At 55.6% G+C, this 25,966-nt stretch overlaps 3 protein-coding genes across 9 annotated transcripts; 2 read left to right on the top strand and 1 right to left on the bottom strand.

The window, feature by feature from the left end:
• Window positions 1–61: 61 nt before the first annotated feature.
• PRSS53 (serine protease 53) lies at window positions 62–7,029 on the top strand. 2 transcript variants are annotated; one of them, XM_055562514.1, is made up of 12 exons: window positions 62–168; window positions 872–1,981; window positions 2,927–2,947; window positions 3,054–3,216; window positions 3,530–3,795; window positions 3,934–4,088; window positions 4,247–4,466; window positions 5,249–5,399; window positions 5,484–5,728; window positions 5,815–5,954; window positions 6,156–6,384; window positions 6,681–7,029. In XM_055562514.1, the coding sequence occupies exons 2-12, from the start codon at window positions 1,924–1,926 to the stop codon at window positions 6,698–6,700; spliced, it is 1,668 nt and encodes a 555-aa protein (XP_055418489.1). In that variant the 5' UTR covers window positions 62–168; window positions 872–1,923; the 3' UTR covers window positions 6,701–7,029. The 2 variants fall into 2 exon arrangements, with proteins under 2 accessions (XP_055418489.1, XP_055418490.1); XM_055562515.1 differs by having other exon boundaries at window positions 86–958; window positions 1,372–1,981.
• On the bottom strand, window positions 6,956–16,553 carry ZNF646 (zinc finger protein 646). 5 transcript variants are annotated; one of them, XM_055562508.1, is made up of 3 exons: window positions 16,115–16,553; window positions 8,821–14,249; window positions 6,956–7,569 (listed from the first exon to the last, which is right to left on the bottom strand). In XM_055562508.1, exons 2-3 carry the CDS (start codon window positions 14,165–14,167, stop codon window positions 7,448–7,450), a joined length of 5,469 nt encoding a protein of 1,822 aa, XP_055418483.1. In that variant the 5' UTR covers window positions 14,168–14,249; window positions 16,115–16,553; the 3' UTR covers window positions 6,956–7,447. The 5 variants fall into 5 exon arrangements, with proteins under 5 accessions (XP_055418483.1, XP_055418485.1, XP_055418486.1 ...); XM_055562510.1 differs by having other exon boundaries at window positions 16,366–16,553; XM_055562511.1 differs by lacking the exon at window positions 16,115–16,553 and adding an exon at window positions 15,638–16,007 and having other exon boundaries at window positions 9,241–14,249.
• Window positions 16,554–16,616: 63 nt separating this feature from the next.
• ZNF668 (zinc finger protein 668) lies at window positions 16,617–25,703 on the top strand. 2 transcript variants are annotated; one of them, XM_055562512.1, is made up of 3 exons: window positions 16,617–16,714; window positions 22,908–23,576; window positions 24,015–25,703. In XM_055562512.1, the coding sequence occupies exons 2-3, from the start codon at window positions 22,930–22,932 to the stop codon at window positions 25,225–25,227; spliced, it is 1,860 nt and encodes a 619-aa protein (XP_055418487.1). In that variant the 5' UTR covers window positions 16,617–16,714; window positions 22,908–22,929; the 3' UTR covers window positions 25,228–25,703. The 2 variants fall into 2 exon arrangements, with proteins under 2 accessions (XP_055418487.1, XP_055418488.1); XM_055562513.1 differs by lacking the exon at window positions 16,617–16,714 and adding an exon at window positions 17,674–17,793.
• Window positions 25,704–25,966: the final 263 nt, after the last annotated feature.

The raw sequence follows: 25,966 nt of genomic DNA, 5'->3' as shown, positions 1-25,966 counted from the left end.
GAGTCAGAGGGAGAGTGGAGGGCCTGCCTGGGAAGGGTGATTAGTCCCTTCTCCAGTATGTGGAGTCAGCAAAACCTGGGGCGCCATCAGCCCCCACCCCCAGGAAACAGGCTGGCAGCTTGTGCCTGCTACCCACAGAAGCCAGACCTCATCTTCTTGGGCAGCCAGGTATGTGCTTGCAAGGGCGAGCTGACTTTCTGGTTCTGTGCAGACGTGCCTGGAAGTTCTTCCTGTAGTCTAACCTTAACCCCTCCAGCTCCCTTATCTACCACTAGAAGCCAGTCTTGATAGCCCTGGAAGGACAAGGACAGGCTGTGTTTTTGTTTTGTTTTTCCTAATGTATACTAAGTACTTATCCACATGCAAAGCACTGTTTAAGAACATGACATCTGTCAACTCATTTAATCCCTATAGCAATTGTATGAGGTAGGTATTATTACAGTCATCCCTTGGTATCCATAGGAGATTGGTTCCAAGACCCACCCCACTTCCCAAACCAAAATCCAGGAATGCTCAATTTCCTTATATTAAATGGCGTAGGGAATTCCCTGGCTGTCTAATGGTTAGGACTCCACCCCTTCACTGCTGTGGGGCAGGGTTCAATCTCTAGTCAGGGAACTAACTAAGATCCAACAAGCCATACAGTACACCAAAAAAATAAATTAAATGGTGTAGTATTTGCACATAACATATACACATCTTTCCATATACTTTAAGATATACTTTTAAGTCATCTCTAGATTACTTATAACATCTAATATAAATAGTTGTAAATACAACGTAAATGCTAGGTAACTAGTTACTAGCAAGCAGTGAACTCGAGTTCTGTTTTTTGGAACTTTTCTGGATTTTTTTTTTTTTTGATTTGCAGTCGGTTGACTCTGCAGATGTGGAATCTCTGGATACAGAGAGCTGACTGTATGTCTTGAGGAGGAGACTTGAAGTTCAGAGAGCCTAAGTAATCAGCCTAAGATCACACAGCTAGTTTGGGGGAGGGGTTAGGAAGCCCCCAGGGCCATATAGCTCCAGTGTCTGTGTTCTTAACCCAAGCCACAGCTGCCTCTTGAGTTGGGGTCATGGTACCTGAAGAATCTGGGCTGGTCTGAGTTAGAAGTCAGAAAGAGAAAAAGGATGCACCCTGAGTATTCTTGCCTCCTGATTGAGTTTTCCAAAATCCAAGGATGCTCAAGCCCCTTAAATGTTGTAGGGAATTCCCTGGTGGTCCAGTGGTTAGGATGCCACACCTTCACTGCCATGGGCCAGGGTTTGATCCCTGGCTGGAGAGCTAAGATCCCACAAGCTGCACAATGCAGCCAAAAAATAAAAATAAAATGGTAGGGGAGGTGGACCCCACATAAACCTGTTTCCCAGGAAGATGGCCGAAAGGCATTGAGATTTGCTAGCTTCAGTCAGCAAGAAGCAGAGAGTCTGACCTCTTGACACCCAGACCGGCACATACTGCCTCTGAAGCAAGATGGGAGAAGGTATGTGAAACCCACTTGGACCCTGGCCTGGGAGAGAGGTGGGAAAGGCCTGCCAACCGTGCTCTTCACCTGTACCAGGTTCCCTACTGGTAGCAAGTTGACTCTGACAGGCTGCGGTAAAGGCATTTTTACATCAGCTCTGAGCTTTTCAGACAAGGCATGAGGAGCTAACTGTCCAAAGTCATTCACGTGTTAGGGGGATCTGGGATGTGAACCCAGGCAGCGAGGACACGGCTCAGGCCCAGGGAGAGGTGCTGAATAGCCCAGGGTCCCACAGCCACAGCCCCAGAGCTAGAAACTGCTGGCCCTCTTCCAGCCCAGCAAAAGCAATGACACCTGACTCTTAGCAAATTGGGGGTGGGGCAGAGGTGGAGCTAGGGAGACCCAGGTGGCCTCTCTTGAGAACCAGCGCACAGGCGGCAGATTGACCTGGGGCAGCATGAAGCAGAGCTGGAGACTGAAGCTGTTCATCCTGGGAGCCGTGGTCCTCACAGAGGGTGAGTCACCCGGGTTTGAGTGGGGGGGTGATGGTTTGGGGGCTGTCCTCTGCTGGAGCAGCCCCTGAAGCTGGGTGTGTGGGAGGGAGCCTGCCTGGGGAGGGTGACAGTCAGCCTATGGCAAGGTAACTGTGTCCGGGTGTGTGTGTGTGTGTGTTGGGGGGGGGGGCGGTGTATGTGGCCGCCTGTGTCCAAATGGGTGTGATTTCCTTGGCCTGGATTATAATCTGTGTCTGCAGGAACTGTCATGCCTGTGTGTGTACCCTGTGCCCTCGTTGGCCTCTCTCCTTCCACAATGGCTTTAGGCAAGTTCTGGGGCCCTTTGGTCTCAAGTCTCCCCTTCTTTACGTACATCCCATCTCTCCCATGTTCAATGGGTGTGTTTGTGTGTGCCTGTGATCGGGAAGACGCAGGGCAGGGAACCCTTTGATAGAGTCTCTTTCTAAAAAGATGGGGGAGGCCGAGTTGTCAGAAGAGGGGTGGGGTCTCAACTCTTGATGCTCTCCCCAACTTGGACATGACGCAGGCCTCTAATCCTTCCTCTTAGGCCTCCACAGCCCAGGGCACAATTAAACTAATGCTCTCCACAGGCACAGGCTGCTCCCTGACTCAGCGGTGGGGGCAGGAGTTGGGGGTTCTGAAGCCTGGAGGAAGGTTGGCCTGGTCCCAAGCTGAACCCCAGGTCCTGCCACTCAATGCCCAGGAGTGCTGAGCACAGCTGAGAGAGGAGAATTAATGACTGAGTGTACACTCTGAATAGCTTCCAATAAAAGCTGTTTTTTGACCTCATATAAATATTTTCATTCTGGGAGGGGCTGGTAAGGTAGCCACAGACAGAGTCATAGCAAGGACCCAGGCCAGTCCCCCACAAACCTGTCCCCTCCATCAAGTCTGGGCTGGGCAGGTCCCCTCCCCCAAGGCTCACCTGCGTCTCTCTCTTCCCAGGTCTTCAAGCAGCTCAGCATGGTAAGTTCTGGGGCTGTGGGGCCTGGGCCTTACTTGGGTTTGGGTCGTGCTGGGGGTGAGGGCAGGCCAGGGCCCTGCTGTCAGCCTGATTCCTGCCTCTCCACAGCATGCGGGCAGCGAGGCCCTGGTCCCCCTGAGCCTCAGGAGGGCAACACAGTGCCTGGCGAGTGGCCGTGGCAGGCCAGCGTGAGGAGGCAGGGCATCCACATCTGCAGTGGGTCCCTGGTGGCGGACACCTGGGTCCTCACTGCGGCCCACTGCTTTGAAAAGTGAGTCATGTCTGCAGTCAAAAGATTTCTGGCTTTGGGGTGGGTGATTTGTCCCCAAGCCCTGCAAGACTGAGCCTTGCCCCTAGAGTAACAACCATTTATTTAAAACGTGCCACATGCCGGGAACACACTATCAAGTTAATGTCAAACTTGCGTGGTAGAAGTCTTACAAATGTGACAGCTGAGGTTGGGAGGATGGCCCTTATTCAAAGCCACAGTTTTGTGCATCTGTCACCTCCTTGGGCTGTCTCCTATGGTGTCACTGTCTCTGTTGGCACTCAATGTTTGGGTCTTGCCCCTCTCCCCCTTCCAGGGAGGCAATGACAGAACTGAACTCCTGGTCAGTTGTCCTGGGTTCTCTGCAGCATGAAGGTCTGAGCCCAGGGGCTGAGGAGGTGGGGGTAATGGCTCTGCAGCTGCCCAGGGCCTACAACCACTACAGCCAGGGCTCAGACCTGGCCCTCCTCCTACTGGCCCGCCCCGTAGCCCACACACCCCTCTGCTTGCCCCGACCTGCCCATCGCTTCCCCTTTGGGACTTCCTGCTGGGCCACTGGCTGGGATCAGGACACCAATGATGGTAAGTGCTGGCCTGAAACCCAGAGAGGTACTTGGCTTGCCCAAGGTCACACAACCTCAGCTGCTAACTGTTCCCATTCCCAGTCTCCCTTGCTCCTCTGGGCCCAGACTTCGGCCCCAACCCCCTCTCTTTTGCCAGCTCCCAGGACCCTACGGAATCTGCGCCTGCGTCTAATCAGCCGCCCCACGTGTAACTGTCTCTACAACCGCTTGCACCAGCGGTCACTGGCCAGTCCGGCCCGGCCCGGGATGCTGTGTGGGGGTCCCCAGCCTGGGATGCAGGGGCCCTGTCAGGTCTGAGGAGGAGGACAGGGGAAGGGAACAGAAGGGAAGGGGGCCTGCCATAGGCTAGACACTCAATCCACAAGGATGGATGGAAGGGTGGCCCATGCAGGGTGTCCACCCAGGGCTGGGGCTCAGATGTCTGTCTCTGACAACACTGCCTGCTCCAGGGAGATTCCGGCGGTCCTGTGCTGTGCCGTGAACCCGATGGACACTGGATTCAAGCAGGGATCATCAGTTTTGCATCAAGCTGTGCCCGGGAAGACACTCCTGTGCTGCTGACTGATATGGCTGCTCACAGCTCCTGGCTGCAGGCTCGAGCTCAGGGGGCAGCCTTCCTAACCCAGAACCCAGAGACCCCGGAGATTAGTGATGAGGACAGCTGTGTAGGTATGAGCAGTGGGTGTCAGAGTGGGATGCGGGGGAACCTCACCCTGGGCTACATGAAGACTTCTGGGGAGGTGGGAGCCACAGTGGAATAAATTTCAGTTCAGAATAGAAAACTGATTAACGAGGAATCCACACACTGCCACGGGCTAACAAGGGGATTTAAAGGACCCTTTCAGACCAGGATGGGAACAGCTCCATTTATGGCTGAGAGACATAGACACTTCAGAACTTTATGCATTTGGGTTCAGGTAAGAAGAGGAATTTCTGGTACCTGGCTGAAGGTCTCGGGGGTAAGATGCAAATTTCCAAGCAGGGATGCCACAAGATTGGAGAGGGCAGGGTTCTCACTCAGTGGGGCGTAAAATCTGGCGTTAAGTGACTAACATGCAAATGACATGCAAAATAATTCCTGGGAGGAAGCTCTATCTTGATGGTAAGAGAAGCATCAGTGAGCCAGGAGTTCTGGGGCCATTCCAAGCCCAGAGGGGTGCAGACAGGCGGGGTAGAGGAATGATGAGTGGGCCACTCCCATGATGCTGGACCATCAGGGTTAAAAGCTTAGGCCCTGCGTTTTGCATCCCAAGTTGGCTACTTGCCTGTGGTTACTGAGCTAGAAAGTTACTGAACCTCTGGAATGTTGGTTACTGTTGGTAATGAAAATAACAAAGATTCAGCTTAAAAGGATAATGTGAGGATATTCGATAGCACACGGGAAACTCTTAGCGCAGGCCTTGCGTGCAGTGAGCATTTAGAGGGCAGATGATGTAATGCATCTGTTTCAGCCTGTGGATCTCTGAGGAGAGAAGGCCCTCAGGCAGGAGCTCCCTCCCCGTGGCCCTGGGACGCCAGGCTGAAGCACCAAGGGAAGCTGACTTGCGGCGGAGCCCTGGTGTCAGAGGAGGTGGTGCTGACTGCTGCCCATTGCTTCATTGGGTGAGCCCTGACTCCCTCGCCCTTGTGCCCCAACTTCTGATGGTGGCCCTGCCACCCAGTGCTGTCAATACCATCCTTGCACAGGCGCCAGACCCCAGAGGAATGGACGGTAGGCCTGGGGGTCGGACCAGAAGAGTCGGGCCTGAAGCAAATCATCCTGCATGGGGCATATACCCATCCAGAGGGGGGCTATGACGTGGCCCTCCTGCTGTTGGCCCAGCCTGTAACCCTGGGCCCCAGCCTGCGGCCCCTCTGCCTGCCCTACTCCGACCACCGTCTGCCTGATGGGGAACGTGGCTGGGTCCTGGGCCTGGCCCACCAAGGAGCAGGTGTGTGGACAGGAGAGGGAGCCCAGCAGCTGGGCATGCAGCCTGGAGGCTGAGGTAGCATCTGGGTTTTCTCCCACACCCTGCAGACACTGACTCCCCTCAGACAGTGCCTGTGACCCTCCTGGGGCCCAGGGCCTGTAGCCGCCTACACGCAGCCCTCGGGAGCAACAGCATTCTGCCAGGGATGGTGTGTACCAGTGTTGTGGGCGAGCCGCCCAGCTGTGAGGTGAGCCCCACTCCCCCTAACGTCACCCCACAGACCCCTCGCCCTCCCACTCACAGCCTGACCTCTCACCTGTAACTCAGCCTTTCCACCAACTGGTTCCCAAAGAGCCAGACCCCCAGCCCCGGCCCCTCCTGCCCCATGCAGCTGCCTAGGGAGAAGAGGAGGTCAAAAACCAGTGTCCCCTGACCGGACCCCTTTCAGGGCCTGTCGGGGGCACCACTGGTGCACGAAGTGAGGGGCACATGGTTCCTGGCTGGGCTGCACAGCTTCGGAGATGCCTGCCAAGGCCCCGCAAGACCTGCTGTCTTTGCGGCACTCCCCACCTACGAGAACTGGGTCAGCAGTTTGGACTGGCAGGTCTACTTTGCTAAGGAGCCTGAGCCTGAGCCCAAGCCCGAGCCCGAGCCCGGAAGCTGCGCAGCTAACATGAGTACGTGGCCCTGGGGCCTCCTGCCAACACCTGCCTCCGCAGACCCCTTCTCTGCTGGCCTGGGGCCATCTGTCCCCAGCCAACCAGCTGCAGCGGGTGGAGCCATGGACGGAGTCATGGGGATTCAAGTACTGGCTCTTGTCATTGACTGGTTAGGAGCACACCTCTTAACCTGTGCAGCCCTCACTTTTCAAATCTGTCATAGGGGCTTGGGGCACCTCCTTCCTCTTCCTTTGAGGGAGGGAGGGAAGCTGTGAGCTTGAGACCAACCCCACCCTCCTTCCTCTCCCTGACAGGCCAGCCAGCCCACTGCTGACACGTGGCTCTGGGACGCTGCAGTCACAGCAAGGCAACTCCCATGGAATTGCCTCTCTCCCATCCAGCCCCCCGCCTTTCCCAGGCAGGTCCAACAGCACAGAGGGCTCTGGGAAGGAACCTGCCCTGAAAGCTCCACCCTGCAGGACAGGGAGATGTCACCCGTGGATGCCCCCCACCCAGCTCTGCGGTCCAATGCAGGCATCCCAAGCTTTTCCTATTCTTCATCCCTTCAGATCCAATGACACCAGCCAAGTACTTTGAAAATTTCTTTTTTTGGGGGGAGCAATTTTCCTGTTTTTTTAAACTTAAATAAATTGTTACAAAATAGACTTTAGAAAATAAGTTACAAATTGTAGTAAAAGGCTCCCCGACCACAGGCAACATTTCCACCTGTGGGGGCGCTCTCTGAATCTGCCTCTCCCTGGTGTTGGAATCTGGCTGGTAAGGATGGCCCAGCATCGTGGCCAAGCCGGGCACTGGGTTTCTTGGCGAGACTGGTCATAGGAAAGAACCTGGTGACAAAAGCTGGGGCAAAGGAGGTCCCTCAAGGACAGGACAGTAGGAACATCTCACCCCCTCCTTGGGAAAGAAGCCAGATTTGGGTCCTCTTCGAAGGAGGAGAGGAGAAAAGAGCTGGGGACGCCCAAACTACTCCTGAGCAAAACAAGGAGATCAAGCCTTTCCCTGCAACTCACCCTGACCCCCCCCCCCGCACCCCATATTCTGATCTTTGGAGACTGGAACTTCAGAGGGAGAAGCTGAGGTCTGTAGGCCACTGGGGTGAAGGGTCCAGGAGTGGGGCCGTGGGGGTGGGTGGAGGCGGCAATGACAAGTCCCCTCTGCCCGCCGCTGGTGCCTTTGAGGTTCCTGGGGAGAGAGAGAGGAGGTGACTGAGAGGGCAAACCCCACAGAGCATGTACCCTGCTCCCTACCCCACAGGCCACACCCCACAGTCCTGTATGCAAATTCCCAATTATTTTCCCAGACCTGGCTAATTAGCTCCTTGCTCATTCCCTTCGGTTCACAAGAAATCTTTTATCCTAAAAGCCACCTTCTCAGCACTCTCAAGGGAATCTCACCACTGTCCCCACCTGCCCTGATGATCCCTGGTCAAGGGGATCATCTACTCTCTCAGGGACACCCACGCACTAGATGGAAGGAGTCTAGAGGAGGTGGAGGGTGAGCCTGCAACTTGCAGAGAGAACGGCCCTCCCATTCCTCCACAAGTCTGGGCAGAGGTGACTTTCCATGAAGATTCCCGATAAAGGACGGGAGATAGGGGCTAATGACTGTTGTTGCCACAGCTGGGCCTGGCTTCAAAGAAACAATTATCTGTGACTCAGTCCTCCAGTTAAAGGTGTGCTGGCAGGCACGGGGGTGTGCAGGTGGAAAGGGTGGTTTGGCTGGATCCCAAAAAGGAAATGCATGGCACAGAGAGAAGGATGAATAAAGGGAAGAAGAGACGTGGACCAACAGGGGTGGGCAAGGGCCAAGGGTCCAGTTTCTAAGAGGAGGGGGAGCAGAGACAAGATACGGGGGAAGGGACAGGGCACTGAGTGCCAACAAGTGGCCTGGTTTCCCCGAACAAGTTGGCATGGAAGCCACAAAGCAGTCCAATCCGGGGGTGCCTCCTATGCCCCGTTCCTCATCCCCGGGATCCTGGCCTACTCTAAGAAAGAGCAGAACTGAGACCATCCTTTTCTCCGGAAATCATTCCTTAACTGGCTGGATCAGAAGGGTTTCCAGAGATATTTATAATAGCCAGATGGTAGCTGGCTACCAGTCCTCCCCAAACAGAAAGACCATCGCTCTTTGGCTTCGGCACAGCAGGGGAGCCCTAGCAGTTGCCTTGGCTCCGTCCCTGCCACCCCACCACTGCACCAACCCAGAATGCTCCCTATATACCTGACTCAAGGGGTCAGATCTCAGCCACCCAAAAGGCAGCATCCTCGACCTAGCTTTCTCCCTATCCTAGCCTGAGCCGCCTCCTGGAATCCCCATGATCCCCTCACTCCTTGCTTTCCTGCCCACCATGGGGCCAGTGTTTACTCTCTATTGTGTGCCCACCTCCTCCAAGACCCTTCAGCCCTCTGCCCAAGCCTGCTGGTGCCCCCGTACCGGAGCTGGCCACCGTCCACTCTTCCTGGTGCTGCTGCTCATGCTGCAGGAAGCTGATGCGACGGCGGAAATGGCGGGGACAGTGGGGGCAGGAGAAGGGCCCCTCCCGGGGCGCGTGGACCCGCCCATGGCCCTCCAGCCGGGCCGCTGTCCGAAAGGCCTTGCCACAGATGCTGCAGCGATGGCGCTTGGGGTCCGTGTGGGTCCTGCCATGGTTCTTAAGGGACAGCAGGTTGGGAAGAAGCTTGGGACAGAGGGAGCAGGGGTAGAGTCCCGTCGTGTGAGCCTTCTGGTGGTTCAACAGGCTACCGGCATGGCGATAGGAACGCCCACACTGGGCACAGCGGAAGGGCCGCTCCTCGTGCACAGCCACCGCGGACTCAACACCCTGGCCTCCATTAGCTCTCCCCACATTCTCACCTGGGGCCCTAGGGGGTTCTGATGGGGCTTTCCCTTGACCAGGGAGTTCCACTTCCTCCTCCTCAGCCCCTGCTTTGGGGCTTCTGGCCTCCACCTGGGGTGACACCTGACTGAGGCCCCTAGCATGAGTCTGCAGGTGGCTGGCAAGTTCATGGTGGGACTCAAAGGCCTCACTACAGTCAGGGCAGGAGAAGGTCTGGGCAGCTATGTGGTTGCAGCTGTGGCTCTTAGTGGCCTCAGGATTCAAGACCTTTTTGGAGCAGAGCAGGCAATAGTGACGGTCAGTCTTGTGGGTGCTGTGGTGGTTCAAGGGGCCCTCTGACTGGCAAATCTTGCCACAATGGCTGCAGGAAAAGGAGTGGCTCTCTGGCTGGGGCTGAGGGCCACAGTCTCCACTGTCCCAGCTGTCCACCGGAGTCAGACTAGGTCCATTGGGCTGGGTGTTGCCAAGGGGACAAGGACTTCTGGGGACACTGTCCCCTGACTCGTCTTCTGGCTTGGTCAGTACATGACCCCCAGAAACCCAACCTCCATCATGATTCACCGGTCCCCGGTCTCCTCGCCACCCATCTGTTTCCCCCATGCCCCAGGACGCTGGCTCTGTGGCTTCTAAACCCGCTGCCCTGATGGGGCTCTGACTTGGCTCTGCTGGCCTTGTGGCTCCATCCTCCAGCTGAGGTCCCGACTCCGTACCACCCAATCTGTCCTCCAGTCCCTGGTCATCAGCCAGATTCCCCTGACCACCCTCTGTGCCGTCTGGGCCTCCCTGACCACCTCTGGTCTCTTCCTCGTGCTCTCGCAGGTGCCGTTCCAGGGACCCTCGGCCAGGGAAGCCCCGCCCGCAGAGGGCGCAGCGCACAGCTGCCCGCCGGGACAGCCCGGCCCGCCGCCGCCGGCTCTCCGAGTGTAGCCTCTGGTGGTCCCTCAGGGCCATGCGGTTGGAGTAGGTCTTGGGGCAGGTGGGACAACTGTACTGGCCTGTCTCATGGCTGCGCCGGTGGTTCAGGAGGCTGCCCGCGTGGCGGTAGTTCCGCCCGCACTGCCCGCAGCGAAAGGGCCGATCTTCCCGGGACAGCTTTCGGGAGCCCCCACCCCCACTGCGTTCCAGGTGGACCCGCTGGTGGCTGGCCAGCTGCTTCCGCAGGCGGAAGGCCTTGCCGCACTCAGCACAGCGGAAACGCCGGGGATCCGCGTGGATGCGCCGGTGGTTCTTGAGGGACATGAGGTTGGAGAAACCTTTGGAACAGGCCTGGCAGCCGAAGTGGCCGGTCTGGTGGCTCTGCCGGTGATTTATGAGGCTGCCAGCATGCTTGTAGGAGCGGCCGCACACCTCGCAGCTGAAGGGCCGCTCAGAGCTGGCTTCTGTCTGGCAGCCCTTCTCCGCTGTCTCCAACCTTGGCTCCATCTCCTCCCCCTTCACAGTCGTCTCCTCCCCCTTCACATTCGTCTCCTCCCAGGCCTCTTCTTTCACTCTCGCCCCCTCCTCCAGGGGCTCCACTTTAAGTTCTTTCTGGAACCTCTCCACTTCGGCCTGCTCGAGGCTCTCCTCTGCCCGAGTTTGGGCTTCACTGCTGCCTTTTGCCTCTGGGACGGGCCCCACCTGGGGCTCCGAGCCTTTGCAGCGCGGGTGGTTTCGCAGGTGATTGCGGTAGGCAGCCAGGTTGGGGTAGCAGCGGGAGCAAACTGGGCAAACAAAGTCCCCGGTCTGGTGGATCTTGCGGTGGTTCACCAGGCTGCCCCCATGCCGATAGGTCTTGCCGCACTGGTTGCAGCGGAAGGGGCGGGGCTGGGTCTCCAGAGAACTTTCCTCACGCTGCCGGCAAAGGCTGTCTGCAAGCGTGGCACCTACACCCTCACCCAGCTTTGCATCCCCACCCTCTGCAGGGAGAGAGGTCACCCTGCCCTCAAAGACACCATCTGCCACCACCACCGTGGCATCACCTGACTCTGCTGGGTGATGCATGAGACTGGGAACCTCGTCAGTGGTGTTCCCGGAATTCCGGCTTTGGTGGTGACGCTCCAGGCTCCCCAGGTCATCGTAGGTCTGACCACAGCAGCCACAAATGTGGCCATACCCAGCGCCATCCAGCGCTTCCATCTCCCGCTGGAGCTGATTCAGCAGCTCGGCTTCTGAGAGCTGCAGTGGGGGGCTGTGGGTGGAAATTGCCCCTGCAGCTCCTTCCTCCTCCCCCTCCTCTTCCGAGCCCTCAGTCATGCCAGAGTCATGAGCCTGGCGCCGGTGAAGCCTGTAGCCAGCCCGCCCAGGGAAGATCATGCCACAGAGGCAACAGAGGAAAGGCTGGGTTGAGACGGCCTCCCCGGGCCCATGGTTCTGGAAGTGGCTGCGCAGGGCAGGCAGGGAGTCAAATTCCTTTGGGCAGAGGGAGCACTGATAGATGCCCGGCGGGTGGCAGGGCCGGTGGTTCAGCAGGCCGGTGGCGTGGGGGAAAGAATGTCCACAGTCAGAACACGTGTGGGAGATTTCAGCCGGCCAGGCAGCAGAGCTGGCAGAGTGGCAAGGGGAGCTGGGCTGGCCAGGGGCTGGTTTCTGGTCTTCCTCCACCCCAGGGAGGCCATCACAGAAGTGAGTACCATTGCTTTCCTCAGCGCCTGGGATGTCCACGTTGTCAAGGAAACTGGCCTCCATCCTTTCCAGTCCTTCCTCAGCGCCTTGGCTCTCTTTATCACCCTGGAAACAGGCCTCATTCCTCTCAATCCCACAGTTGTCCCTTTCGGCTGCAGCCTGCAAACAGCCCCCACTGCTTTCCATGCTGCCTTCGGCTCCACTCGGGCTTGCCCTGGAAGAGTCTCGGGGACAGCCCAGACCCTCACTGTCCGCTGGCTCCGGGGCCCAGTTCCCGTCTGATGGGGGTTTGGCTTCTCCCCCGCCGCCGGCACTGCCAGCCCGCCTCCGGTGCCGCCTGCTCCGTCGTCGACTGTGGCGACGCAAGTGGTTCTTCATGGCAGCCATGGTGTGGAAATGCTTGGCACAGGCCCCACAACTGAAGTCTCCCGTTTGGTGGGTCTGCCGGTGGTTGATAAGGCTGCCTGAGTGGCGATAGCTCTTGCCACAGTCTCGGCAAGCAAACACCCGAGGAGGTGACTCCTTGGCTTCGGTCCTGCTCTGTGCCCCTTCCCCGTGGGTCCGCCTGTGATGTTCAAGGCTCTCAGAATCTTCAAAGAGCATCCCACACACGCTACATATCTGTGGTGTGGTCCGATCTGCTGCTGGGGGGACAGCAGGGGCCCCCTCTTCATGTTTGCACCCAGGCCCTTGATCCGAAAGTAGAGCTGTCTCTGGCCCCACTGGGTCAGGTGGGAGTTCCACCTTGAGGTGGCTGGGGGGACCCTCGGCCCCTGGGCCTGTGCTGCGGCGAGCAGCCTTGCAGTGTACCCGCACATGGTTGCGCAGGGCCATGAGGTTGGGGTACTTGCGGGGACAGAGAGAACACTGATACTCTCCTGTCCGATGGCTGTGGCGGTGGTTCACTAGGCTCCCCCGGTGCCGGTAAGCCCGACCGCACTCACTGCACTTATAGGGGCGGTGGTCTAAGGTGGTGGTGGGGGCCTCTGTTTCTTTGTGGGTGGACTCCGCCAGAGGCAGGGGAGCTGGCAGCACTGATGGCTGCCCATCCTCTCCAGCTCCTTGCCGGGGCCTGTGATGAGCCCGCACATGGTTTTTGAGGGCAGCTGCATTGAACAGCTGCTTCGAACAGATGGAGCAGGGGTAGACACCTGTCTGGTGGCTCTTGCGATGGTTGATGAGGCTCCCAGCATGGCGGTAGGTACGGCCACAGTCCCCACAGCGGAAAGGCCGGTACTCTTCCAGGCCGATGTCTTCCAGCTCCCCAGATGTGCTCAGCTCCCCTGAGCCATTCAGCATCTGTGTCCCAGGGAGCTGGTCCTGGCTGCTCTCATCTGTGTGCCCGTTGGTGGTGGGCATCCCTTTCTCTTCCCACGGCCGCTCCTGACTTTCACCCTCATGGGACTGCTGGTGTTCCAGCAGCTCTCGGGGGAGCCGGAAGGCACGGGGGCAGTGGGGACACTGGTAAGGCCGATACTGGGCATGGAGTCTGGAGTGATTCTTCAGAGCCATGAGATTAGAGAACTCCTTGAAGCAGATGGCACAAGGGTAGACACCCAGGGTGTGGCTCTGGCGGTGGTTGGTGAGGCTCCCAGCATGCTTGTAGGTCTTGCCACATTGACTGCACTTGTACCGCCGCTCCTCCTCAGCAGGAGGGGACTGGGTGGGCTCCTGGCCCCCGGTAAAATTCACTACTGATTCAGCCAGATATTGTTCCAAATTGCTAAGGAGACTGCTGGCTGGGGTAGGGAGTGGAGTGTCTCTGGCAGAGTTGGTGGTGGGACCCCAGCCCTCTACACCCTCCTCAGGATCAGGCTGGCTTTCCCAGCCTTCTCTTTGTCTGGTGGGAGGATCTTCCCACGTGCCCAGAGTTGCCCTAGGGTCTGGCCCAGACTCACAGCCAGATGTCTCTTCGCTATGTTTTTTCTGGTTTTCCCAGCCTTCCCCAGGGCCAAGCCTCTGGGTCCAGGAGTCAGTGGACACTGTCTCCCCCTGGAGGCATGGAGTGGCTTCCTTGGGGCGGGGAGGCCTGCGCCTCCGACGGCCTTCAGGAGCATGAGTCCTCATGTGGCTCTTGAGCGCCATGGGGTTGGTGAAGTCCTTGCCACAGGTGGTACAGGGGAAAAGGCCAGTCTCGTGGGTCCGGCGGTGATTGACCAGGCTCCCTGGGTGACGATAGCCCCGCCCACACTGCTGACAGCGGTAGGGCCGAGGGATGCTGTCGGCCTCGCTGCCCTGGCTGGAAGATGGATGGAGCAGTTCTCGGTGCCGTGACAGTTCTGGGAGGCTAGGAAAGTGGCGCTGACAGTCAGAGCAGCTGAGTGAGGTGGGCGTGTCCTCCATGGGGCAGTGTGGCAGAAACCTGGAGGTTCAGGAAGAGCAGGCAAATGGCAGCAGCATCTTCCTCTGATGGAGGGTCCAAGGCCTAGGAAAAGGGGGCAGTGGTCAGAAGGAAGGCGTGAATTAACTTTGCCTCTTGATATTATGAGCAACAAGTTCATCAGAGGTCACAGAGTTACCCCCAAGTAGCAATGCTCAGAGACCTGCTCTCTACTAGATCTATTCTGGAAATACCATTTAAAATTTCTCTGAATACAGGTTCCCCAAATATGAAAGCTCCCCTAGGCCTAACTCATCTCTACAAGTATATATAAGGAAACTAACATCTAAAGAATTGCATTCCATCTCTAATCACAAACATATTATCCTGCCTTCAGACCAAGTCCCAAAAATCTTACTGTCCCTAACCCTCTACTCTCTATAATTTTGAAACAAACAACCTATCTTACATGACATCTTAAAAGGAAACTTGTACCTCTCTTAGGACCTTCAATAAGATAAGTCCAATCCTCTATCTTTCACTCCTCAGCTAAATAGAGTAGCTTAGAGGCACTGAAAGGGGCTTCCCTGGTGGCTCAGACAGTAAAGAATCTGCCTGCAATGCAGGAGACCCAGGTTCAATTCCTAGGTCAGGAAGATCCCTGGAAAAGGGAATGGCAACCCACTCTAGTATCCCTGCCTGGAGAATCCCATGCAGAGAAGTATGGTTGGCTACAGTCCATAGGGTCACAAAGTCGGACAAAACTGAGCAACTCTCATAGAGAGGCACTGAAAAAGCAGCCTCTTTCTCCAATAGACAGCCTAGGACCTGAGAAGTGAGGTTAGAGGCCTCCTACAGAGAAAAGGGCTGATTTGTTCCCCCTTCTGCCCTATTCCTTTCAGGGTCACAAAATCTCCTTTCTGAAAGACTCTCTTGGGTTACCCGGATTCCAAACCATCTTCTATCTTGGAAATTCCATCTCCTTTCTGGTACTTTGCCCCCTACCTTTTTCTTTCCCATTATTTATCACTTTTCTCTCTCCATCCCTTCTCATTTTTCCTTCTACCTTCTCTCTTAATATTGATGACAACAGCTACCCGTACAACCTAAGCAATACCATGTGCTAGGCCCTGTGCTAAATAAAGAAAATTCGTTGTGTCACCTAATTCTCACAACTCATTACAATGCCTCTATTATTCCAGTTGACACACGAGGAAGCCCATTCACTCAATCTTCTTTCCAAAGCCCTTACTCCATAGCAAGCCCCCGTGCCTCCTACATCACCTTGGCCTTCTCTGACTCGGACTCTTCCCCCTCGCCGGGAGCCCCAATACAACTCCTATCTCCGACTTTAAACCTCCTTGCTGAACCTGCTCCCAGAATTCTCACTTCTCACAAAGCCCCTTCGCTCAAGTCTCCTCTCCGAATCAACTACCGAAGAGGTCCTCTCGCCTCATTCATCTCTTCAGCCAGTTTTCTCTTAGGACCCCTACCTCACACCGGTGGCCCCTTCTCGTTCCCGCCGCGGGTGCGTCCGTTGGGGACCGCGAACGGGAGTGCGCCTGCGCAATGGGACCCTCACCCTAACTGCAGCCGCGCGCCCCAAAGTGTGGTTGTGCGAGGACTCTCGCGCTCCCACACACGCACACTCTGCAAGGGCTCAAGGAAGTGGAAGAGGAGGGAAAGAGGGAAAGGAGAGGGGGAAAGGAAGGAGGTAGAGGAAAAAGGGCGCAGCTGGCACTAACCAGCCGTCTATCGCCCAGCTCCGCGGACACTTCCTATTGTTACTAGGAAACAGGAAGTGTCCTAGCCTCAAAAGCTTCCCCACGAAACTTCCGCCTTAAAAATCCTTCTGACCCGCCTCCAAGCAGCGGTTATACACACACATTTCCGGTGCTAGGAGAGAGGCAACTAACGCGCGACTCCGACCCCGCCCACGTAGGTCAAAGAGCTCGTTGTTCTGCACTAACCTTAGCCACACTTCCGGCAAGATCCGCTAAAATCGTTCCGGTGCATATTGACTGAGCGCAGAAGAGGGGGAAAAAACGTTCTGCAGCCCTGACCCCAGTACTTGGGCGACACTTATCGTGGGGCTCCCTGAAAAACTTCTCAAGCCAGATGGAGGGAGCGTCACTTACTGCTTTCTATTAAGGGAAATGTTGTGGAATATAAGCGGATTTAGGTACTACAAATCTTGGGCATGGCCTTTCTGTCCTCCCACCTTCCAATTCACGGTGATCTAGCGCCACGCTAGCAATAGTCGGTGCATCCCGTAAACCTATTCCCGTGTCCCTTGTCATTAGCACCCAGAGAGACCCCTTGCAAGGTGTTTCTCCGCCACCTTCTCTTGGGGCTGCTCCGGTGAACTTTGTCTTCCTCCCTTGCTGGGAAAACTCTCTCTCACTTCCGCTCGCCGGCCCCGCCTCCTGTCGCTCCCCTTCTTCCCTCCCCCCACCCCCACCCCCCCCCTCCGCTGGGTCCTAGCGCCTGCCCCTCCCTGGCAGAGTCCCGGGCTCTGTCGGTGAGAGGAGCTGCAGCTGACGCCACGGAGCCAGCCCAACTCTCTTCAGGTAGGAAACGCCGGCGGGAAGATGCAGAGATCCCTGGGCAGCCCCAGTGGAGACGGAATCCGAGCAGGCCTCAGTTTCCCTTTGGGTGCCCAGGGCGGATGGGGTTGGCCTGGCCCGAGCGGTGCGGGCGGGGCGGGAGGAGTGCGGCCTCGGGAGGGCGCGGACGGGCTCCAGGCCCAGCGGGTCCTAGAACCCGCCGGCTGTCCCGGCGGGCCGGCAGCGGCAGATGCCTGGGCTTAGGCGGCACGGCTGCCCGCGTAGTGCCGTGCGGACCCGAGGGTCCTAGAGCCCGCCATGTTGCGGGCTTTTGTCCCAGGCGCGCAGCCCGCCTAGCACGGTCCCTGGCGCCGGCGGCCCCCCCGCCCCGGTCGAGGTCCTGGCCGCCCCTCCCGCGGTCCTAGAGAACGCCATCTTGCAGGCCTTTGTCCAGGGTCTGGCCTTCGGTCCATTCATTTGTTCATTCTGTCATTCTTCGTTCACCTTTTTGCTGTGTTCCCCGAGGCCACGTTTTCCCAGGGCATTTCCTGAGAAGAGCGAGCCCAGGGCCCTGCCATGTGGGGTTGTCTGTCTGGCAGACGCGCCGACACGTAGACAGTTGCAGGAGCAAGAAGCGCAGGGTTTCCGCAGTTCTTGGCTCTAACGCCCTTAAAACTCCCACATGCCTTAGAGACCCCATTTTACCGATGAGGAAACTGAGGCCCAGAGCGCCATGGCGCTCTTACCTCTACTGCCTGTTAAGTCTTCCTGAGGACATTGGGGAAGCAGGTATTTGAAGAATGCAAAAAGAGCTTTCCCACTGGAGAAAGCAGAGGGAACTGCAGATGGAGATGGATTTAGGTGGGGAAGTTTGAGAATTGTAACCGGAGCTGAAGTCGCTGTCGGGAGGGGCACACTGCCGCTAGAGGTGAGGCCGGAAAAGTGGGTTGGGATTACATTGTGGACTGACCAGATTGGATGCCTAGGAGACGATTAGCTCTCATCTCTGCGTGGTTCACAGTTCCCCATCTGCCATCTCACCGGATCCCTCATGGCCTGTGAGGCCTTTTGGTGACTACTTGTTTAGACGTCTGGAGACTGAGGTCTGAGAACATTAAAAAAGTGGCTCTGCACTGTCCCTGCCCGCAGGGTTCTAGCTTAAACTCGGAATTAAATCTCTGGATCCCTGGCGATAAGAATCTGTTCAGGCAGCAGGAAGTCATCCCCCTCCTAAATCCAGTAGTAAACAAAGATAAGGCTCCCACACCAGAGCAGTGAATCCACTGGGATATTTGGACCTTGTGAACTTGGAAAGGCAGAGAAATTCAGTACAAACTCCTGTTATGGGGGAGGTGGAAGCTAGAGACCTGGGTTCAGATACTGTCTCAGAGGTTGATCTGTTCAGTTTGTTTTGGGGCACCAAGCATGGTTCTATTTGTAGAGGGTACAAAATAAAGGTACCTAGCTCTGTGCCAGCCTAAATGCTTGCGCTAGAGACAGAGAATTAACAACTGAACCATAAGATGTGTAAGTGCTAGCAAAGCAATAATCAGGGGACAGAGCAGAAGTTTGGGAGGCAGACCTGGCTTTGAGTATGGGCTGTGACCATGACTTATTACTTCCCTTCCGTGTGCCTCAGTATCCTTGTCTGTAAAATGGGGGAAAATGGGGAAAACACTACTTAACATAGTCTGTTCAGTATATAACAGACTGTTATATATAACAGACTATATATATGTAACAGTATATATAACAGTATATAACATTATATAACAGACTGTTATATAACAGACTCTACCAAGTCTGACTGTAACCAAAACAAACAAACAAATGATAGCAGACTGGGGGCACAATGGAAGTTTATTTCTCATGGTTCTGGAGGTTTAGGTGTCCGAGATCAAGATGCTGGCTGATTCAGATCCTAGTGAGACCTCCTTTCTAGGATTATATATGTGACCACCTTCTAAGTTCTCACATGACCCTTTCTTCCATGCCTGCAGATATTCATTCATAACAAAATGAATAACAAATTCATAACAAAACTCCTAGGCAGTCGTGAAGCTTAGCTTGAGTAGTACACATAAAATGCTTAGAATGATACCTGGCCCTTGGTAAATTTGCAAGAAATGTTATCCAGATGAACAACAGGAAGGAGATTAAAGAGGAGGGGAACAAAGAGTGATTAGCAGGGATGCAGATAGCACTAAGAAAGGTGGTCAGGGACTTCCCTGGTGGCTAAGACTGTCCTCCCAATGCAGGGGATCCGGGTTCGATCCCTGGTCGGGGAACTAGATTCCACATGCCGCAGCTAAGAGTGCAAATGCCACAACTAAAGATCCTGCATGCCACATATAACACCTGGTGCAGCCAAGTAAACTTAAAAAAAAAAATTTTTTTTAAGTGTCAGGAAAACCCTCTTTAAGGAGGTGACAGGGAGCTGAGACCCAAATGGAAGCAAAGAGGTAGCTACACAAAGATCCTTGGGGAATAGTGTTTCTAGCAGTGGACATGGTTAGTGTGAAGTCTCTGATATTGGAAGGAATTTAGGTCTTTGAGGGTGGAAAGGGGGGAACCTGTGTAGGTGGAGCCTAGTGAGCCAAGGAGAGGGGAGTGGGAGATGGGATAGGCAGGACTTAGGTAGTTCAGGGCCTTGCCGGCCATGGTCTTTGTCTTGGGAGCCCTGGAAGGTCTCATGGTTTGGCTAATAAACCTTAAGTAAATGAAGAACACTAGAGAAAGAGCCCAGCCCAGTTCAGTTCAGTTCAGTCGCTCAGTTGTGTCCGACTCTTTGCGACCCCATGGACTGCAGCCTGCCAGGCCTCCCTGTCCATCACCAACTCCCAGAGTTTACTCAGACTCATGTCCACTGAGTTGGTGATGCCATCCCACCATCTCATCCTCTGTCATCCCCTTCTCCTGCCTTCAATCTTTCCCAGCATCAAGGTCTTTTCAAATGAGTCAGCCCTTTGCATCAGGTGCGAAGAATAGCAGAGAAAGAGCCAGCCCAGGGACCTGCAGATTTGGGTTTGAGTCTGGGCTCCTTGACTAGCTATGTGTCATTGGGTAAGTTTTTTCGCTTATGGAGGCCTTAATCTCCACATCTGGGGAAAAAAAAAAAATGTTAAAAATGCCTCTCTTCTGGAAGCTTCTGAAGATCCATGGATGTGTCTTTGGTTCTTAAATGTTAAATGTTAGTTGGGATGACCTAGAAAACATTTAGAGTAGGTTTATGAATCCTACCCCCTGTTCCCTGGATGATTATTCTCATGCAGGGAGCTCGTAGAGTCATCACTGTAGGGAGTGGTGGGTGGAAGAGTCCTCTGTGAACAGAAAAGGGAGGAGCTGATGGTGGGGTTTCAGACAGGGCCTAGCCTACCTGGCTGTGCTCTGTTGCTGGAGCTGATGTCTTCTGGGACTTGCCTGGTGCTCCCCTCCCATTTTCCCTGGGAAGTGCCTCAGGACAGGTTTACCCCTCCAGCTACCTGGTTCCTGGCTCAGAGGGGGAGATTCAGGCTCAAAGCTCAGAACCCCCGGGTCCAGCCCTCTGAGAGGGAGACAGAAACATAATGGGGGCTGGCTCTGGTCTCCAGGCAATTCTACAGGGATGTGAAAAGACCAAGGTGTAACCTGAGCTCAGAGTTCTGGTCCCCACGGGGTTGGCCCAAGCAGCAGACAAGTCTGGGAGGGCCCAACAACCCAAGGCAAATTAAACACCTGGATTTCAAGTCTGCTTCATGAGTTATTAGCTATGTGATCATGGATTAATCACTAACCTTCTTGGAACCTCAGTTTTGTTTTTAATAAATTTTATTTATTTTATTTTTGGCTGTGCTGGGTCTTTGTTGCTGTGCACTGGCTTTCTCCAGTTGCGGCAACTGGGGGCTACTCTCTAGTTGCGGTGCTCGGGCTTCTCATTGAGGTGGCTTCTCTTGTTGCAGGGCACAGGATCAATAGCTGTGGCGCACAGGCTTAGTTGATCTGAGCATGTGGGATCCTCCCAGGTTGGGGATCGAACCCATGTCCCCTGCATTGGCAGGTGGATTCTTAACCACTGGACCACAGGGAAGTCTAGAACCTCAGTTTATTCATCTGTAAAATGAGAATAAATAATCCTGATCTCAGAAAGCTATGAGAGAATAAGGTAGCACATGCAGCAAAGTGTCTGGCTCTGATAAGATTCAGTAATTGAGGGTAGTAATTATTATCTCATTGAGCCCTGCCCAACCCAGTGAAGTAAGTCCTGTTATTACCCCTCTTTTTTCAGATGAGAAAAATTGAAGTCCTGGAGCAGGAAGTACATTGCTCAGGGTCAATGTACAGCTAGGAAGCGAGCAAGCGAAGATTCAAAGCCAGGCAGTTTGACTTTGGAGACTGCACTTAACCACAAAGCTACATTGTTTCTCTGGACCTCAGTCCCTTATCTGAGAAAGAAGGGTAATGATAGAACTTATCTCCTGGTGCCCATGTGAAGTTCAAATGAGTTAATGCATGTAAAGAGTTTAGGATATTGTTTGTTATTTAGCAGGCGCTCTGTACATGTAAGCTCTTATTTTTATTAAGGAGACTGTTCAGACTGTCCAGAAATGATCGGGAAGGGAGGTTGTGAGAGCCTCATCCCAGGATAAGCAGATCCCCTGAAAACTGTAGGTGGGATTCAGCACTGGGGAAGGTGGGGCCTCAAGCCCTTAACTCACCTTCCAGTCCTAGGATTTAGTGGGAAAAGTATGAAAACCAAGCTGGGGGTGGAACAGAGCTATGTAGGATGGGGGCCAAAAACCAACGGGAGATGCAGGATGAGCTTCCTTTGGGAAGTAAGGCTCCAAAAGGAAGGATTGGTGAGATCCATAACAGCCAGGAAGGACCCGGGAACTTGTGTGGTGTGATGGAAGCCATGGGAAGTTCCTGAGTAGGGGACCGAGCATTACATGGCACCTTAGGGAGAAGACTCTGGCTGCCTGTGCACACTAGACTGTGTATGTAGGGGACAGGAACTGAGGCAGGGCCACTAGGCAGAAGGATGCTGATTCTAAAGATGCACCCCTTGCCACTCACCCTCAGGGACTCCTGCATCCTCCCTGGGTCATAAATTAAAGCCACCAATCCATGAGGTATACGGATGAGGAAACAGGCCCAGAAAGGAGAATCCTGACCTCCCACCTCCCGGTCCACCTTCTGGACACACCTGACTCCCCTCCCCTCTCCATAGCATTGTCCTCCTCACCCCACCCCCCACCCTGGCTGCCCCCAGCAGCTGCTGCAAGCACTCCTTAAGTGGATCTGCTATAATCCTCTTCCCTTCATCCCCCAGGGAGGATGAGCTGGTGTTAAGACTAATGTAGCCATTAATCCTATTTCCTCCCAGCCATGATCCCCAGAAGCAGCTGGGTGGAGGGTGTCTGAACTCTGAATGGAAAAAAAAGGGGCTGTGACTACAGCCGGGTGTCCCAGGAGGCCAGGCTAGAGCAGATACATTGAGTAGGAGACAGAGGCTTTTAAGTTCTGCTAGCAATGACTCAAGCCGCTTGGAGAGTGTCTGAGCTCCCCATTACCAGAGTTATGGGAGCAAGAACCAAAGGGCCATTCCAGAACAGAGGGTGGACCAGGATTCCTATCTGGGGTGGAGTATCTTACAGCTGTGCAAGGCCAGAATTCTGTGTGAACAGTTGTTGCCTCTGAGAGCTAACCAACCAGAAGGGAAAGACAAAATACACATGCTGGGGACCTACCTTCCAGACAGATGATGCCAATCACCACATTTAGCCCGCTGGCTCTGCCCTCCTCTGGATCCTTGTCTGTCTTTCCTGAGCACTTAGAGACCTTCAGGCCAGACTCACATCTGGGTAGCCTCCATGCCTGCAGCCTGGCACAGGTCTTGGACGCTGAGGTCAAGAACGTGAAGATGGTGAGATGGACCAAGCCTGGGGCTTCTGGGAATGCCACAGGGCTTGGAGAAGCCCAGAAGCTGGGGAGAGAAGTGCCAGTGAACATTTGGATGATCCCAGCTTCCCCTCTCAGCTCCTCTGAGGTCACCTAGTCCAGCCCCTTTCATCAGTGAACGGACCAGAGGGGCAACAGGAGCACAGAGACAGAAAGGATATGCACCCCGGTAGGACATGCAGATAAGAGTTCCTTCTGAGGCCTCAGAGGGCTTTAGTGAGGAGAGAGCCCTTGGAGAATTCGGAAAGGGGTGTGGCTCCTAACTTTGCTTCTCTTGCAGAGAAGATCTGCCCATCGAGGCCATGGAGGTAGAGTCTCCGGAGGACCGGTCCCCAGCCCCGGGCTACAAGCGCTCTGGCCGCCGCTATAAGTGCCTGTCCTGTACCAAGACGTTTCCAAATGCACCCCGGGCAGCACGCCATGCTGCCACGCACGGGCCTGCAGACTGCACTGAGGAGATGGCCGAAGCGAAGCTGAAGCCAGAGACAGACCCCAAAGCGGAAGATGCCAGCGGGGACAAGGTGTCAGGTGCAGCGGCCAAGCCTCGGCCCTATGCTTGCCCGCTGTGCCCCAAGGCCTACAAAACAGCACCAGAGCTGCGCAGCCACGGGCGCAGCCACACGGGCGAGAAGCCCTTCCCTTGCCCCGAATGCGGCCGCCGCTTCATGCAACCGGTGTGCCTGCGCGTGCACCTGGCCTCGCACGCTGGCGAGCTGCCCTTCCGCTGTGCGCACTGCCCCAAGGCCTACGGCGCACTCTCCAAGCTAAAGATCCACCAGCGTGGTCACACGGGCGAGAGGCCCTACACCTGCGCCGACTGTGGCAAGAGCTTCGCTGACCCCTCGGTGTTCCGCAAACACCGGCGCACGCACGCAGGGCTGCGACCCTACAGCTGTGAGCGCTGTGGCAAGGCCTATGCCGAACTCAAGGACCTTCGCAACCATGAACGGTGAGGGAGGTGGACTGGGTGGGGGCAGCTGAAGGGGTTGGGAAGAGTGCACCAATAGGGTACAGACGTTGAGTCCCAGAGAGCGGAAGGAACCAATGGGAAGGCGAGTGAGGCAGATCTATGGGAGCTGGAGGGTGAATCTGGGATCTGATTAGCCTGGGTTCCTAGCGTGCAGGAAAGGGGGCAGGGCTTGAAGTTGGGCTGCTCCTAGGGTCTTTGGTCCAGTGCAAGAGGTGCGAATGGGGTCAGGTCTGTTGCATGCAGTGACGAATCTGGAACCTATACCTGTCCTGAAGGCTTTTTACTCTGGGGTACAGCGCTGTGGCCCATAGACCAAGGCCCCGGAGAGGTTAGGGGGCCCTAACTTACAGTGCAGACAGGCAGCGGGGGTCAGGCGATGGGCTGCCACCTTCACACTGGGTCTCTGCACTCCCACAGGTCCCACACCGGCGAGCGCCCCTTCCTCTGTTCAGAGTGCGGGAAGAGCTTCTCCCGCTCTTCCTCGCTGACTTGCCACCAGCGCATCCACGCGGCGCAGAAGCCCTACCGCTGTCCAGCCTGTGGCAAGGGGTTTACGCAGCTCAGTTCCTACCAGAGCCACGAGCGCACGCACTCGGGCGAGAAGCCCTTCCTGTGCCCGCGCTGTGGCCGCATGTTCTCCGACCCCTCAAGCTTCCGGCGCCACCAGCGGGCACACGAGGGCGTGAAGCCCTACCGCTGCGAGAAGTGCGGCAAGGACTTTCGGCAGCCGGCCGACCTGGCCATGCATCGGCGGGTGCACACGGGCGACCGACCGTTCAAGTGCCTGCAGTGTGACAAGACATTCGTGGCATCCTGGGACCTCAAGCGGCACGCGCTGGTGCACTCGGGCCAGCGGCCATTCCGCTGTGAGGAGTGCGGGCGAGCCTTCGCCGAGCGAGCCAGCCTTACTAAGCACAGCCGGGTGCACTCGGGTGAGCGCCCCTTCCACTGCAATGCCTGCGGAAAGTCCTTCGTGGTCTCATCCAGCCTAAGGAAGCACGAGCGGACCCATCGAAGCAGCGAGGCCACAGGGGCTCCCCCGCAACAGGAGCTGGTGGTGGGGCTGGCACTACCGGTCAGCATGGCTGGCGAGGGCCCAGCCGCCCCAGCATCAGGGGCGGCGCTCGGAGACCCTCCAGCTGGGCTGCTGGGGCTGCCCTCGGAATCGGGTGGTGTGATGGCTACCCAGTGGCAAGTGGTGGGCATGACGGTGGAGCACGTGGAGTGCCAAGATGCAGGGGTTGGTGAGGCTCCTGGTCCCTTGGGGGCGGCAGGTGAGGTGGGGGGTGAGGAGGTGGATGAGAAACCACCCCAGTTTGTGTGCCGGGAGTGCAAGGAGACGTTCTCCACGCTGACATTGCTGCGACGGCATGAGCGCTTACACCCAGAGCTCCGGCCCTTCCACTGTACCCAGTGCGGCAAGAGCTTCTCAGACCGGGCTGGGCTGCGCAAGCACAGCCGCACCCACAGCTCTGTGCGCCCCTACACCTGCCCCCACTGCCCCAAGGCCTTCTTGAGTGCCAGCGACCTGCGCAAGCATGAACGCACCCACCCTGTGCCCATTGGAACCCCCACGCCCCTCGAGCCCCTCGTGGCTTTACTAGGAATGCCTGAAGAGGGACCAGCCTGAGGTCCAGGTCCCCTCTGCCACACTCCTGGGAACCCTGCCCCTATGAGGTGCTTCCCAAACCCCCCTTTGCCCCAGATCACTCTTAGACTTCAGATCCATCTCTGTGCCCAGGCAGCTAGCTCATCCTGACAAAGCTGGGGACAGTGGTGGCTGGTAGCAGTTGGCAGGAGACCTGGCTCGCTCCAAGCACCACTCATTAAAGCATTCACTTGACACTGGGTTGTCTTCTGTGTTCTGGTTGCGGGTAAGTAACAGAGGAGTTTGGGCACCTGATAAGGTTTAGTGGAGATCCCTGGACTGACAAGTTAGAAACTAGAAGGGTCTTTGGGTGCATCGTTTTCTCTAAATATGTTTTCAGAATATCTTGTGATGAAGGGTTCCAGGGTCAAGTGAGTACCGGGAATTCCTGTACCTTCTTGGGAATTCTTGGTGATCAAAGTATATTAAAGTCATTGATAAGTCCTGCAATGAACAAATCTGTTTAGCTTTCTTTAGCCCATACTTATTTAACCTTTTACTGAGAGTTCTACTTCTGTCTTTTTACAGATAATAAACTGAGGCCAAAGTTATTATATTTCCTGTAAATTACAATAACAGACTAGAAAATATACTTGGAGTCCCATTCTCAATAACAACAAAACCCATAAACTACAAAGAAATAAAGCTCACACAAAAAACATACAAATCCTACATGAAGAAAATGGCATCTCTATCCTGAAGGATATAAGACCTAACTGAA

Source organism: Bubalus kerabau, chromosome 23 (genome assembly GCF_029407905.1).
Source record: "Bubalus kerabau isolate K-KA32 ecotype Philippines breed swamp buffalo chromosome 23, PCC_UOA_SB_1v2, whole genome shotgun sequence".
Classification (NCBI taxonomy): Eukaryota; Metazoa; Chordata; class Mammalia; order Artiodactyla; family Bovidae; genus Bubalus; species Bubalus kerabau.
This window is presented reverse-complemented; position numbering and strand designations above follow the sequence as displayed.